This window comes from Emydura macquarii, unplaced genomic scaffold (genome assembly GCF_026122565.2).
Source record: "Emydura macquarii macquarii isolate MOO-44397 ecotype Brisbane River unplaced genomic scaffold, CSIRO-AGI_Emac_v2 contig_1305, whole genome shotgun sequence".
Lineage (NCBI taxonomy): Eukaryota > Metazoa > Chordata > Testudines > Chelidae > Emydura > Emydura macquarii.
Window position 1 is genome coordinate 587,653 of NW_027131442.1, and position 16,606 is coordinate 604,258.

The window sequence follows — 16,606 nt, forward strand, 5'->3', positions numbered from 1 at the left end:
GCAAATTGCCCTGGGTGGGTGACTGGCCTCTTGGAACTGGGTGTAACCTGAATTATATGTGCTTTTTGGTGTATGTGACCATTTATCACATTGTGTGGGTGGCAAGATAGACTAGAATATCTAAGGGGACTGTCTGTGACTTCATCATAACACTACTGCAGTACTTTGGGAGTTCACATTTGGTACTGGATTGGTGAAATCTAATTATAGAACATACCATCGGTTGGGGTGTCTGCCCTGCTTTTTGACAGTCTGTGCTGAGGTTGACACTCACAGTCCAGACAGCATGACGGTCGCAACTTGTAGCCAGTTTCCAATATGGTTAAGAAGATAAAATGAGCAGTTCCCAGAGGTAAAATACCTGGGATTTTGGTGCTGGGCCTTAGGCTCATGGAATAGGGTGAGACTTCGTGGCCCCTGGGATCCGAGGTCAGATCTTATGGCCCTTGAAGGCTAAGATCTCTGGCCTTTCTGCACCTCATGAGGAGGCTGGAGGATGCTAGGACTCTGTGAGCTGAGATCTGGGCTGTAGGCTGAAGAGAGCTTACCTTGAGTTACAAGTTCTATGGTAAGAACACAAAATGGCCATACTGGGTCAGACCAATGGTCCTTCTAGCCCAGTATCCTGTCTTCCAACAGTGGCCAATGACAGGTGCTTCAGAGGGAATGAACAGAACAGGCAATCTTCAAGTGATCCGTTGTAAGTGGAACCACTTAAATGCCTGGAATAGGAGAGCATGACAGATCGGCAGTGCCCCTCCCTGGTATTAAAGTTTTTAAAAAGTTGTGGCCTGCTGCTTAGCTCTATGCATATGTCAGTCCTCATTTCACTGCTGTGTCTCAATCAATTTCCAGTGCAGGATTTATTCTGTGTGGTATTTTATTTTCCTTTCGCAAAGCCACTTTCTGATGATTCTGTGTCTAACCTTCTCTTTTAGGACTGGACCAGAGGTCTTCAAACTGTAGGGCGCGCCCGCCTAGTGGGTCGCGGAGGAACGTTCAGGGGCATGGACGCTAGGGCCAGCCCCCATGGGTGACAGGGAGGAAACACCACAAAACCCTGCTCTATCCCAAGCACTGCTCCTGGCCCCGCTGCAACCCCTGGTCCCTGGCTCAGTCTTCGGCCCCTGGTCACAGTGTGTGCCAATGGCCTCGGACCCCGGTCACAACGTGGAGCCTTGGCACCCGGCACCCGCCTCAGCCTCTGGTCATGGCACCCAGCCACGGTCTTGATGCCCAGCCTCTGGCTTGGCTTGCTGCCCTTTTTCCCGCCACTGCCCCCGGTGCTGACCACAGGCTCCCGACCGTGACCCCACTCCATGCCGCAGCCATCAGCCCCAACCGTGGCCTCTCTCCCAGCCACAATTCACCCACACCCTCATTCCCAGGCAGCTCCATTCCCCTGAACTGGACCCTGTCAGTTCAAACTGTCCCCCTCAACAATTGGAATCTCCAAGTTCCTTCCATCTGAACTTCCTCCAGCTCGGAAATACCCACACGTCTGACCCCTAGGCTGAGGAGAACCCCATCTCTCCCTACTTAAGTCCAGCTCACAACCTCCCCTCTTACCACTCACCTTCCACTGGTGCCCCCAGGCTCAGACCATTTCCCATCCCCAGCCCTCCAGACTGAAAAACCCATGCTGAGTCTTCAGAACTCTTTCCTACATCCACCTGACACCCATAACTCCAAGATCAGAGATCCCCATCTCAGAACCAGCCCCCTGGTCCTGACCAAGAAGCAGCAGGAGCGACATAAGCAAGGAAGGACGGTGGCAGTAGGCAGCCCTGTCCTCTGAAATAACCCCACAGAAGTCTGCATTCTCTGTTCTGTGCCTCCCCAGTTTGCTCTCTAGTGCCAGTGTCCGGCAAAGACTTCTAAGCTCCAGGGGACACTTTACCTGTCCCCCAGGGGGCAGAATAACACCAGGTGAGACACCAGTCTGGAGATCCTGGAAGGCTGAACAGTGCTATTCTACTGAGGTCTCAGTGGTTGACTGCAAGCTATTTACTGCAGTTAATCGATAGTTTTCATCTGTGTTTTTCATACAGGGACCGTGCACCATAGAAATGACGGGGGCGAATTGCACTGAAGCAACAGAGTTCATTTTCTCGGGATTCACAGATCGTCCAGAGTTTCAGATCACCCTTTTTGTGGTGTTCCTAGTGATCTATGCTGTCACCTTGGTGGGGAATCTTGGGATGATTGGGTTAATCAGGCTTGATTCCCAGCTGCAGACTCCTATGTATTTTTTCCTCAGTAATTTGGCTTTTGTAGATTTCTGTTATTCCACATTCAACACTCCCAAGTTGTTAGCTGACCTGATAGCAGCGAGGAAGGCCGTACCTTATGCCACATGTGTGTCCCAAGTCTTCATTGCCTGTTCTTTGGGGGTTACTGAATGTTTCCTTCTGTCAGTCATGGCGTATGACCGGTATGTGGCTATCTGTAACCCTCTGCTCTATACAGCTGTTGTGTCTCTGAGACTCTGTGTCCAGCTGGCAGCTGGGTTGTTCCAAGCTGGGTTTGTAAATGGAATAATACAAAAAATTACCATGTTAAATGTATCCGTCTGTGACCCCAATGTCATTGACTTGTTCTTCTGTGACATCTCCCCACAGTTATTGCTCTCCTGCTCCGATACCAGCATCTATCGCATGATCCTTCTGGCCATGGCTTGTTTGACTAGGGTGTTCACAAGCCTTATTACCCTCATCTCTGATGTTTTGATTCTCTCCATCACCCTGAAGATCCACTCTGCCAAGGAGAAGTGCAAAGAATTCAACACCTGCACCTCCCATGTGACGGTCGTCACCATATTCTATGGCACTGGATTGTTTATCTATTTGCAGCCCAACACAAAACACACACAAGGTCAGGACAAAGTGGTCTCACTGTTCTACACAGTGGTGACTCCCATGTTGAGCCCCCTGATCTACAGCCTGAGGAACAAGGAGGCGAAGGACGCTCAGGGAGGTAATTTTGTGAGCAAAGGATGATAAAGAATCCCTGTATTTGTGTGAAAATAGCAGTGAATGCTAGGCATATCCACAATAGAAAATAATAAATAATCATATAACATTTTCCTTTTCCCAGTCAGCCTTTCTGACACTTTGGCACACTCAGCACTTTTTGGAACAATTCAGAGAAACTTGTTCCACTGAAAAGTTTGAAGCATTTGACAATGGCCCATTTTTGACCATTTTCGCTGGTTTTAATGCATTTCTTTAGGTCCCTCTAGCACCATGTTGACAAAACTTGGAACTCTAGATTGAGATTTTCAAAGAAGGGCTGGACCAATACTAGGCGAACTGAGGTAAGACTCTGGCCCATGGCATCTTGAATGTACGTAGAACAATGCTGGAAAATTACATAAAGAGACTTTTGGAGCAGTGACCAACATATGATGTGGAATACATTCACCTTATTCTGCAATCATATTAAAAAGACTTCAAGAGAGATGTATCGATCCAGACCAGCTCAGGATTTGTCCCTCTGTGTACCATTTCCATATGGAAAGACGTGGCAACAACATTAATTACATGTGCTAGGCACATCTATTGTACTGGGAGCTAAGATGCTCCAGGGAGAAAATCCCAAAGTCAAATTGAAGCTCCACTACCCCAGGAAGCAGCTCTAACAGTATTAAAAGACACACTGGGGTAGTTAGGAAGCAGCAAAAAGGTTAGTCTGATTTTAGGGTTCTGACCAGGTACTGCTTCCATTCTTCTCAACTCATTATAAGTGAAGGGAGGAAAAATGAAGAGATACCATCAAGCCATGGGCAAAGAGGTCAGTTTCAGTGCTTTTCTGTCTTTCATTGAAATGACAGTGTGCCATTCCTGGGAAGGGGAGGAAGGAATTATCCTGAGAGGAGAAATTTTAACTTTGCTGCACATATTTGCCTATCAAAAGAAGAAAAGAGCTTTACAAAGGGAGGGAGAAAAGTGACAGGGACAGGGAGAGAAAAATAGTCTAAATGGGAAGAGGGAAAGCCCCACCATCCAGTCCGGGCATGTCTATGCTAAAAGCACTCCAGTGACACAGCTATGGTGCTGGAGCAGCACTGTAGCATAGCCGCTTTCCACATTGATGGAAGGGGTTTTACCCACGTAGTAGTAAATCCACATCTCTAAGAGGTGTTAGCCAGGTTTATGGAAGAATTACACTGAGGGTTAGTTCAGCATAGCTACCTCGCACAGGGTGTGAAAATTATCCCAGCTTTGAGTGACATAGCTAGGTTGATGTCATTTTTAAGTGTAAACCTGGCCTCGGAGAAGCTAGTGATGGAAAAGGCGAATTGGGAAATCTAGTCCTATCTCCTGGCCAGTGCAGCAGAATCCCCTACTGTTCTTTATGTTCAGTCTTGTAAATATTCCAGCTGTTCCAATTTCCCAGTAGAGATTATTCTACAATCTGATAGAGCTCAGTGTGAGATTCTTATATCTCATCATTCAATTATTGGTTAAAAAAGCTAGACAGATTTGGTTCTTTTAGGTTTTCCCCAGATGTCAGTCCCTGGTCATTTTTGTTGTTCTTCTCTGAGCAACCTATGTCAATGCCTTTCTGGTGAGGAGATGCCTAAAACAGGGGTTCTTAGACTTTTTCATAGTGATGATCCCTAAGTTAAGAATCAAACAAACAAAGAAAAAGCCCCAAACCATTGCATCTTCCCCGTAGGTTCGCAGGCAGGGACTGCTGCCCCTGACCAGCTGCAGGGACACCGCACCAGCGGCTCAGTTCTGGCGCTAGGGAACAGGGAGGAAGGTTGCTCCGCAGAGCTCAGAACTCGCTTTGTGTGACCTGTGTGAAATGAGCTAGCCCCAAGTCAGTGGTAGGGGTAGGACAGGTCGGGGGCAGTGGGATGCTATGGAGGAAATTTTGTTTTCTTATTCTTTTCATATATGGTACCTAGATACCACAGCAATGGGCATGATAGAAAGAGAAGGTGTGGGGCTGGCAGCTGTTTTACACAAGCAAGAAAGTGCATGTGGGTATGGACATGCTGTGTGGTTGGGTGCCTGTGTGTGTGTAGGAGACACTCTGGGGAAGTAGGGGGGGTAGGGAGCGCTATGTTTGTGAGTGTGCAATGGACTCTATATGTGTATGCAAAGCGGCATTCTGTGCATGTGTGTATGTTTGCTGTATAGGGGGCACTGTGTATGTGTGTGCGTGTGCGTCTGTGTGGTGGGGCGGGGTAGCAGTGCAGGTGAATGTTGAACTTAGGGAGCTGTGTGGCTTTTGCCCTGCCGGAACCTTGCAGGGCTTCTTGTGAGATCCTTCCCCATCCCTGCCGACTGGAGTGAGCCCAGTGTCATTCTGACCAGGAGCAGGGGGCTCAATGTGCATTGCTGAGAGGGAGGGTGGGAGATGGGGCTGCTCCAGGTGAAAGCTATAAGAAATCTTGTGCCATGACCGGAGCATGTCAGCAGATGATGAAGGGGACGATTTTGGGGGGGAGGAAGCTTTGGTCTAGTCAGGGGTGCTAGAAATCGCAGTGCCTAAGGTGCAACAGCACCCCCTGGCTTGAAGTAATAATAGCAAATAAAATTTTACAAACTAAACTAATCCAAAAGTTTAATGTGAAACACAGGGCATGGGGATCAGGGAGCTGGCCTGGATTTTAGGGGAGTACTGCTAACTGACTGAAATCTGATTTTCCATAAAACAATTTTAGATCCCTTTTTTGTCACTTGTTATGATTTAGCATGGCCAAGTGTTTGTCAGACAAAAGATCACCTCACCTTCATGAAGCATTATTTTCCCCACTGGTTTTCTATTTTTTTCCCAGCTCTTTTTCATGGACTATCAGATATAGGAAATAAATAACATTAACAAAAGAATGGAAGGGGGCAGCCATGCTTGGAGATATTTTGTAACAGCACCTGCAGAGAATAATTTCATTTTTTTGCTTTATCATCACAGGCCTCCGGATGGCTTTTGTACATGGTGCCAGGTAACTGTGGGTTGATCTCTTCATGTGACATAGGCTCCCTGACGGAGTGGGCCATATAAAACCCAATCTCCACACTGCCATCTTCAACTGACATTTTATTTACAACACACACCCTTTTCTTTTATTTTGACATCCGCTGTTTTTTTCCCTCGGCACACTATAGCTTTCAGGGTGTTTTTACACAGGACTCTTTTTTTCGAAACGGGATTCTGAAATTTGCTGAATGAAAATGTTAAATATTTATCCAATGGTCTGATTATTGCATCTAACTCTTTATCTGGCATCTCTTCCTTTGCCACTTTGTCCACCAACTCTGCCACTTGAGCTATTCTGTGGCCCCCTCCTCTGTTGCCTGCTGCCTCTGTCCTGCAAAGATCTAGGGGTGGTGGACTGCAGAGAGTATTTACTTTGCTTCTGTGGGGAAAAAATAACACCAGGTGAGACATCAGACTGGAAATCCTGGAAAGTAGAACAGCGCTACACTTCTGAGGTCTGCAGTGCATCGACTGCAAGTGATTTACTTTAGTTAATCAATAGTTTTCATCTGTGTTCTTCATACAGGGACCATGCACCATAGAAATGACCTGGGCAAATTGCACTGAAGCAACAGAGTTCATTTTCTCAGGATTCACAGATCGTCCAGAGTTTCAGATCACCCTTTTTGTGGTGTTCCTAGTGATCTATGCTGTCACTCTGATGGGGAATCTTGGGATGATCATGCTAACAATGCTAGATTCCCAGCTGCACATTCCCATGTACGTTTTCCTCAGGAATTTGGCTTTTGTAGATTTCTGCTATTCCACATTCATCACTCCTAAGTTTTTAGCTGACCTGTTAGCAGAGAGGAAAGCTATATCTTATGCTGCATGTGTATCTCAATACTACTTTGTCAGTGTCTTTGGGATTACTGAGAGTTTCCTTCTGGCTGTGATGGCGTACGACCGTTATGTGGCCATCTGTAACCCTCTGCTCTATACAGCTGTCATGTCCCCGAGACTCTGTGTCCAGCTGGCGGCTGTGTCGTTCCTAGCTGGGTTTGTAAATGGAATAGTCCAAACAGTCACCACATTAAAATTATCCTTCTGTGGCCCCAACGTCATTGACTTGTTCTTCTGTGACATCTCTTCACTGTTATGGCTCTCCTGCTCCGATACCACCATCTATCACATGATCCTTCTGGCCGTGGCTTGTTTTACTGGGGTGTTCCCCAGCCTGATTATACTCATCTCCTATTTTTTCATCCTCTCCACCATCCTGAAGATACCCTCCACTGAAGGGAAGCGCAAAGGATTCAACACCTGCACCTCCCATGTGACGGTTGTCACCATATTCTACGGCACTGGACTGTTTATCTATATGCAGCCCAACACAAAACATTCACGGGCTCAGGACAAAGTGATCTCACTGTTCTACACAGTGGTGACCCCCATGTTGAACCCCTTGATCTACAGCCTGAGGAACAAAGAGGTGAAAAATGCTTTGAAAAGGGTCACAGAAATGAGCTCTTTCCCATACAGAGGTAAATTTATGAACAAATGGTGATAACTTCTGATGGGAGAACACCTGTATTAGCATGAAGGCAGCAATGGCTCCTTTTAAAGGAGTTTAGATAGACTTGTTAAATTAGAGACTTTGAGGAAGGGGAGAGTTTGACAATGACCCATTTTTGTATATTTTCACTCATTTGAATGCATTTCTTAGGGTCCCTCTAGTTTAATATTGACAAAACATGGAACCTTTGATTGAGGTTTTCAAAGCAGGACTGAGGATTTAGACACGCCATACACCAATAGCATCAGCCAATCTCTTGTGCCTGTGTCCCTAGAGAGTTTTCTACGTCTTTTTGTCTACAGAGTGTGTCAGCTTCCCTATGGAAGCCTATAACAGTACTGTACTTCTTAATCCTCGGGTATCTGACTGAAATAAATTCAATGAAACTGTTTGATGGTTTTCATCTACTTTTTTCACTCAATAGCAATTCACCAAATAAATGACTTTACTAATTTTTCACATGATTCACCAACTCTCCAGAATTCGATGTCACCTTTCTCGCATGATTTTTAATAGTCTATGCTGACAGTGTTTTGGAAAATTTTAGGATGATCACTTTAATCATCAACTCATAGATTTATATCCTATGTGCTTTTCCCCTGCTCACTTGCCTTTTGCAGATGCCTTTATTTCCACATTACTCACCCCCCAAGATACCAGTCGACTTGTTAGCTGAGAGAAATGCCATTTCTTCTGCTGTGCGCATGACTCAGCCCTGGTTTCTTAGTACTTTGGTAATTACAGAGTGCCTCCTGTTGGCTGTGATGGTGTATGACAGATATGTGGCCATTTGTAACCTGCTGCTCTATACAGCCATCATGTCCCTGAGACTCTGTGTCCAGCTTGTGGCTGGATCATTCTTAGCCAGATGTCTAAATACAATGGTGCACACAATTGTTGTTTTGAGATTATCCTTTTGTGGCGCTATTCCCATTGATTTGTTCTCTTGTGACATTTCTGTAATATTATCACTCTCCTTTTCTGATGCCACCATTAGTCATATTATTCTTGTGTTCAAGCATCACAGACTGGCGAGGAATTCTTACACAGATCCAGTGGGGGCAAGATTGCTAACGGGCAATGGCTGCCGGCAGGTGGGTCTCAACTGCAAAGGCAATGATAGACTTCACTACAGCCAGTGGATGTGCCAAGCACCCTCTTTCAGGTTCAACGAAAGGACCAGTCAAGCCCCTCTATGCACAACAGCTGCAGACAATGTGACCAAACTGCATGGCCAAGCCAGAGCTAACCCTGGGAGATTCACAGAGGTTTCTCTATTTGCAAATGCAAAGTGGTTGGAGATTGGCTGCAGGCCGTGGCTACCTCTGCACTGGGAGGTAGGGGCATGATCCCAGCTCCAGCAGACAGACTCGCCCTAGCTCTCATCAAGCTACTTCACTAAAAATAGTGGCATAGCCGCCATAGCACGGGCAGCAGCAAGTGGTGTCGCCGGCTAGCAGTCCTGCGTACATGCCCACCCAGGCTCCTGGGTCCAGACTTGGAACAGCTAGCCCCTGCCACTGGCCACGCTACACTACTGTTTTTAGTGCACTAGCTCGATGCGAGCCGTTGTCTGTTTCTACTGGTGTTCAGGGAAACAGGACTTTATATGTTCATTCTTTGTAAAAACCAAAGATTATACAAAAGAACCCAGCTGACTTGTATCGTCGATATTTCCTCCTAATGGAATCAACCCTGCAAGACCTCAAAAGTTGGCACCGCTTAGGACAAAGGGGCACCAATGTGCCCTGTGGTGCTGAGTATTAGCAATCGAGCTTGCATACCAGGGAGAAGGGATCATTTCTGCTGCCACAGTGAAGAAACAAAGAGTCATCAGTGGGCCTGCCCTGGATCCCTTTGGGAGTAGGTAATGACCACAATGTTCTTGTGTATAGGAAGCCATGGATCAGTGCCCTGGCCCATCCCTGGGTGACCTCGCCATTTCATGTCAGTCTAACACTGCTGTCAAGGAGCACCAAGCCTTTGGTGTGACTGGGAGAGCTTCTAGGTGGGAGGCTGTGGCACACCAGGGTGCAACCCAGACTAATCAGCAGCTGTGTCACCCCTGCCTGCAAGCTTGGGTGCCTCACAATGCCTTGCTGAAATGGCTTACACCTGGGCCACTCACAACCAGCCTTCCAGCATGCAAATCACACCCTGAGTGTCTGTGTGTAACTGCAGCCTGACAGTCGCATTCGGGTTACACTCTGGCTCTCACCCACCTTGGTTATACTGCAGGCTGATGCCAACACACTCCCCAATCTTAGATTTTCCTCCAGAAATGCATGTCCTGTACTTCCCAGTCCTCTCCTGGCCAATACAAGTTACATTGTCTATTATTTCACTATGGAGGTCAGACTAGATGATCATATTGGTCCCTTCTGACCTTAGAGTCTATGAGTCTATAACTTAGTTTCCCAGACACTTCGATTTAAACACATGGGATTAGATAAAACACTAAAATAAGTTCATTAACTACAAAGAGATAGATTTAGTACAAATAATGAGGCTCAAAAGTCAGACATAGTGTGACAGGGCCAGACCTGATGGCTACAGGAGAGTAGTAGAGGGGGTCTATATTAGCCCCAGAATGAACAAATCCCTGTTCCCTGGGTGATCCAGCTGGGGCTACTCCGGGGCAATTAGGCCAGCTGAGGCCAATCAAGGAGCTTGACCCAGAAGTTAAAAGCCTCCCTGTCAGGCAGACAGGGGCAGCTGGAAGGGAGTTAGGAGGACAGGACAGGACAGGACAGGACAGGACAGGACAGGACAGGACTTGACTTGACTTGACTTGACTTGGAGCAACCACTGCCACATATTACAACCCCAAAGGTACCAGAGACAAGAGGGGGGGTACCTGTCTGGCTACAGCCAGGGATCCAAGGCACAGGCCTGAGGGAGAGCCCCTCCCCACCCAGTTCCAGGAAGCAGACTGCGAGCAGTGGGGCCAAAGACAGGCGACCCAGGGAAGGGAGTAAGTCACGGACTGGGCAGTTTGAAGACTACTGCACACAGGGTCCCTGGGTCGGGGCCTAGGGCAGAGGGTGGGACCGGGCCCCCCCCTGCTCCCACCCAGGCACGCCATAGTCGTAGCTGAAGAGGGCACAGTACCCATGAGAGGGCTAAACTAGCTGCCCGGGCCACAATAGTTACAAGCAAAATAAAGCTAAAAAGGAACTGGTGCCTAATTTAACAAACCATATGCTTTCAGCAGTCTTACTGACTAAATTTCTTAGGTTAGGACTGCTCCCTCAGTCCAACGGCTGCTTCCTGTGTCCCTTCAGTTGCAGGGAATCGACAGACCGAGAGAGAGAGAGAGATGCCTTGGGATGTCTGCCCTTTCTTTCTATAGTCCTATCGCCCCTTTGAGAAACATTTCCATCTGGCTACCAGGAAACAAAAGGCCTATATGGAAGGAAGTTGCCTGCTGCTTTTTTTAAACCTGTTTGAGCTTCCTTTTACTTTCTTGCTTGATGAGTCTGTTTACTTTTTAAATGCAAATTAAGCAGAACACACATTCCTTTGTTGGAGACAGACCTGTTGGCCAACCTCAGTTTGGAACATGTGTTAATAACACTGTAGAGTGGAATCTTATAATGTCACATAGAATATCGCCACACATATTTTGTCAGGATGGTACTGATCAGCAAATTATGAGTTTTCAAATGATACATTACAAGGCATACTTTGTTCAAAAATTATTACAAAAGTATGAATACAGGGGGGCATTATGTCACAGTGGCACAAGACAGCAGGGAGGAACAAACCTTTTAGCTTTTAGCTCAGCAGTTACCATGCAGAAGCAGGTCATAGGGACTAGATAGTTCTGGACATTGCATCACAGATTTTTGTATCTCACAATCTGGCACCCGTGATGCTCCCTGCTATCAATTATGACACGTGGATACCTTGCAAAAGGTATGATTCGGGGGCCCCAGACTCAAGGCTTTTGCCCTGCAATGGGGGCTCGGGCTCGGTGCTCTGAGTTTCAGCCCCGTGGGGGGCACCTGGGCTCAGGGCTTCAGTCAAGCAGGGGGACTGTGGTCCGCAAAGAAGGTAAAATATACTACTAGATCCACATCCGTGGATGCAGATATCTGCAGATTTGTGGGGCTCTAATCCCAAGATTCCCCACCAGCGTGAGATAGGCCCCTAGAAACACCACAAAGGGGATGACCTGAATCACTGGCTGATAAGTGAGTCCTGTGAAAATGAATTCAGTCCCAAGGGTGTCGTTTTCTCTGACCATTTCTGTGGTGCACACTCTTGGCCTATGCAGGGCAGATGGAAATCATGAAGTAGCTGTAGAGTATTTAGTACAGCTTTCTCCCTGGTAAACTCAGTAGTGCGTGGTATTATTATTGCAGGAGGTTTGTGGACCTTCAGATTCTACATAGAGAAGACTCAGCTGAATATGTTCTCTCTGGCCAGTGGAGGACACCACTTCTGACCAGACAGAGCAATGCAGGACAGCCTAGTGCTAAGACAGAAGTTTAGACACAGAATTGTCAGACAATGGTTCTGCAAAAAGAAAAGAAAATACTGCACAGAGTAAATCCCGCACTGGAAATTGATTAGGACACAGAGGCAAAAAGAGAACAGACATGCATGGAATTAAGTGTCAGGCCATAAGTTTTATTAAACTTTATTATATGGGAGGGGCGCTACCCTCCCATCACCCAGACACTCCAATATCTCACACATTTAACTGGTTTCACTGGAGGGAGGGGGGCTCACAGGGCTCCTATAACTCAGTGTAGGCTCCCCTCAGCCTCCCCCCTAGGGCTCAGCTCTCTGGCAGAAGGGTGGGGACCTCAGTCCACAAGGGCCACAAGATCTAGCTTTGGCCCACAAGGTCTCACCCTTTCCCATAAGCCCAAGACCCATCAGCAAAATCCCAGGTCTCTGACCTCGGGAACTGTTCATTTTATCATTGTAACCACACTGCAAACCAGCCACAAGTTACAACAAATTACCAGCTCAACCAATGTCCCTGCCATAGGTACCAAGCTCATTCCTACTGAACCCACTGTGGTTTGAGGGTGCTACAAGGAAGGCCAATTCTCCCCAGTCCTCTGCCAATTGGCCCATGAGAGGAAAAATTCCTTCCTGGCCCGCAAAAGACTGAAGGGCCCAACCTGCTGCATCTTTCAGGCCAGGTTCCCATTCCTAGTTCAGGATGGATGGGGCGGGGCTGCTGGAATGCAGCCAAAAGTGGCTCCATGTGGCCTCTGCTCCAGGTTAAATCCTGGGAGCTGGGGAATGTTGGCCAATCAATACTACTCCTCCCAGCTTGCCAATGGATGCCAGAGACTCCCAGATGGGAGGAACTACCTGGTGTCCCTCATTGAATGTCTCCCTCCCTCATTGCTGGGACTATTCCCTTATACCACCAGCCCCTTCAAGTTCCCCCACTTTCTCAGGCCTATGGGTGGCATTTCTCGACTACAGTGCTATGCTCCTCTATGCCTAGAATGTGCCCTGTAGCAGGTGTGGCATGCAGCCTCTCTGCCAACCCTCCAGCTCCTTCTCAAAATGGCGCTGCTCTCATTTCCTCTCCAACAATGAGCTTTGTGCAAATCTATTAAAACATCCCCCACACAACTTCATTCCTTTAGCGTCAGGTTGATTTCAGTCATCACATCACAACGTTTAGCCTCTAAGCTCTTCGGGGCATACAAGTGAATTAATATTATTAAAATATAAGTTGATAAAGTGAATCACCATCATGTCAACTGGAAATGCTGAGAGCTTCAACAACTCATTATTGGAACTCAGTATTTGCTGGGACAATTTTTTGCCTTTGATTGCATGTTTTGTGTGATGAGCAAAATTTACATCTTGCATCTTGCCTCCTTCAAGGTCTACTCAGTGAAGATCTTGCCAGCAAAACTCTTACAAAACTTGTTCACAGTCCTGCAATAGTATCCACACAGGTGGACATTTGCACTAGTATTGTACTCTGTGAGGGCAGAATGACCAGCTGACATGGACCTGGTGGCAAGATCGGGTCCTTCTTGGAAGAAGAGAAAGTGGCAGCCATAAAGAATTAGGATGTAGTAAAGTATTTGTACAAGTATCTCATGAAATGTCACTTTAGATGTTAGTTCAAACATTGAACATATGAGCAGTGCTGGGGGACTGAACTGAGACTCAGATGAAAAATGGCTGAAGAACATGAGTTTAAAATGAGAAATGGCTGCAAAATGTCAATGGAGTTTTGTGCTGGAAGTGCAAAGGAATCATATCATAGAGCTGAATGTGTACGGCTCTGATATAACTGCACATGAGGATCTGGTTCATTGTGTTTCACCTTGGGCACCTCATGACCACAAAATACGGGGAACTTGGGGGGTATTCACAGGAAAATAACAGAAATTCTCAGGGGACTTGAAGGGATTGGATTGCAGGGGGCGATTAGGAGAACTATATCTGTCTATCTTGTCTAAGCAACATCTATGTCGTGAGTCATAGCAGGCTACAAAAATTTTAAAGGAGGAAGAGGAATTAGTTAAGGTGGTGAATAAAGGCATAAATTGGGGCTAATGGATTGAAGCTAACGGGGAAGGACATAGTTTGACTGATTTATGGGAAAAGTTCCTGACATTGAGCTCTATTAGACTGAGAAATAACAGAAATAATAATTGTGATACGACCCGTGCCCAGGGTAGCCAACTGATAATGCCAAGCTCAGGGCAGGCTGCAAAAGGAGAGCGGATTCTCCTCACGCTGGTGGGTGACACTGAAGCCCGGCTTCCCAACCAGCCACGAACTGCTTCTGATTACCCCTCACTGGATATCAAGAAGCCAGTCCACAAATGCCCACAGCCCCCTTCACTGCATTTCAGCTCCAGGCTCCCAAATCAGCACCAGGTCCAGCAAAGAGACCAGTTACTCAAACTCTCTGCTCTTTGCTAGAAAGGTTCCCTCTGACCCCAAAGGGTCAGCCACAGCACCAGATCAATATAAGTTTGGATCTTACCTAAAATACCACGCTGGCAGCCAATCCTTTAGTGTCTAAACTAAAGGTTTATTGTAAAAGAAAGAAATAAACCATGAGAGAAATGTTAAAGAGTTAAAGTAAATCACAGATATACAAATGATTAAAAGTCCATTCACATCAGGTTTCTAGAAGAAATGTGGATTTGCAGGCTTGTGTAGTTCTCTCTGGTTCACATCCAGTACCTGGATGGGTCTGAGTCCTTCGGTTCAGTTGCAAGATGAATTGTTCCAGAGATAGGTGTATGTCTGCAGACTGGACAGGAGCAAAGACCAAGATGGATCCTGTGGTTTGATCTTATAAACCCCCTCCCCCGGCCATGCGGCCTGTGGCAGTCACCAGACTCAAAATGGAGTCCATAGTCACATGGGCCAATCCTGGTGACTCCTCCGGTGTGCCTGGGGTCCATAGTCACATGGGACAGTCCTGATGCTTCATCAGGTAGGTTGCCTGCAATGGAGTCCAGAGTCACGTCAGCAGGTTATGGTGACTCAGTGGTGATGCTGGCCTCTCCCTCAGGGCCCCTTGCACCTGGGAATGCCTTAATGGGCCATTAAGCAGGCCATTGTTCTGCAGCCTTCCTATCTGGGGTGTTGCCCAGGCAGAGCAGTTTGAAATACAGACATCTCAAATACATCTATAACTTCCATTTCAAATATCACACATGAACACAAGTATTATTATCTTACTTAGCACATTATAACCTTCCTAACAGTACCTGACATGGCATATCCCACATGGATTATGATGATTCTGCCATACTGATGTCACCCAATATACTAAATGCCCCCCCACTCAAGCCAGCCCGCATGACAATAATAATTACTATATTTTGGTAACAGCTCAGGAACTCAGTCATGGACATAGGATCCCATTGGGTTAGACACTGTACACACATGTAACTAAAACACAGTTTCTACTCCTGAAAGCTTGCAGTGTAAACAGGAGTCAACCAGTAGTTATAACAGACAATGGGGGAGCATATGGGGGGCAATAAGACAGGAAGATAGCCAGTGGTCTAAAAAAAAAAAATACTCCCTTGGTAAAGCTGTTTTCTTCTTTTTGGATAAATAAACAAATATTTGAAATGAAGGTAGAATTTTGGCTCTCAGGATAAGACACTATTGCCTTCTTGTGAATTGCACACTTTAATTTACAGTACAAGCAGAAACGCTCTGGAACTAACCGGATTTCCCATGACTTTCTGGAATCTTTCGCTTTCCCCCTTCTCTTACTCTGATATAAGCAGATACGGAGCAGCGTTTGATCTGAACCATCAGCAAGGATTTAGTAGCAAGCCTCCTTTCCCTATTGATTGGAGAACAGTGGCATTTCCCTTCAACTCTAGAGCTACACCACGGGGTATTGGGAGTTATAGAGGGTTCTCGTGAGTTTGGGACTTGGGAAGCATCTCCAGTCCAAGGAGTATAAATGTACAAAAAACAGACAGCTATCTCCAGGCTTTTTATATTGGAAACAAATTGTGCACAGAGTGATCCAGTTTTCCTACTACTGGAGTCAATGTGAGTTTGGCCTAGGATCTCAATGAGAGTATGATCAGACAAGACACGAGATTTTTCTCTTTCCTACAGGAAAAAAGGCAATTTCAAGTGTCAACCCAAAAGACATTGGCTTTATAAACTGTAAGTAAGAGAGCATGTCAAAGAACCACTACCTGGTCTCCAACAGGACAGTACAGAGCTTCAGAAGTGTCAGATTCGATCCTGCCCACCAACAAGTGGGGTCTGTCAGTGTTACATTAGGAAGTTACCAAGAAAGCTGGTTGAAGTTTTTCAAAGAAAAACACTGTTTCATCAAAAAAGGCCTATTTTCAAAAGTAAATATATTTCATGAAAAAGATTAGCTTTTTCCCCCCAATTTTTTCTCTTTTACAAAACTGTTTTAGATCATTTCATAGAATAAATGAAATGTAAGACTGGAAGGGATCTCGATAGATCATCTAGTCCAATCTCTTGCAGTCCCCTGCACTGAGGCAAGATTAAGAATTATCTAGACTATCCCTGACAGGTGTTTGTCCAACCTGTTCTTAAAAACCACTAGTGACAGGGATTCCACAACCTCCCTAGGTAATTTGTTTC

General features: G+C 46.3%; 2 protein-coding genes across 2 annotated transcripts; both read left to right on the top strand.

Moving 5' to 3' along the window:
* Window positions 1-2,069: 2,069 nt before the first annotated feature.
* Window positions 2,070-3,551, top strand: LOC137154848 (olfactory receptor 5J3-like). Its single transcript, XM_067550697.1, has 2 exons — window positions 2,070-2,968; window positions 3,440-3,551. The coding sequence occupies exons 1-2, from the start codon at window positions 2,070-2,072 to the stop codon at window positions 3,549-3,551; spliced, it is 1,011 nt and encodes a 336-aa protein (XP_067406798.1).
* A 2,984-nt stretch (window positions 3,552-6,535) lies between these two features.
* LOC137154849 (olfactory receptor 5J3-like) lies at window positions 6,536-7,498 on the top strand. The gene has a single exon (XM_067550698.1). The coding sequence runs from the start codon at window positions 6,536-6,538 to the stop codon at window positions 7,496-7,498; it is 963 nt and encodes a 320-aa protein (XP_067406799.1).
* Window positions 7,499-16,606: the final 9,108 nt, after the last annotated feature.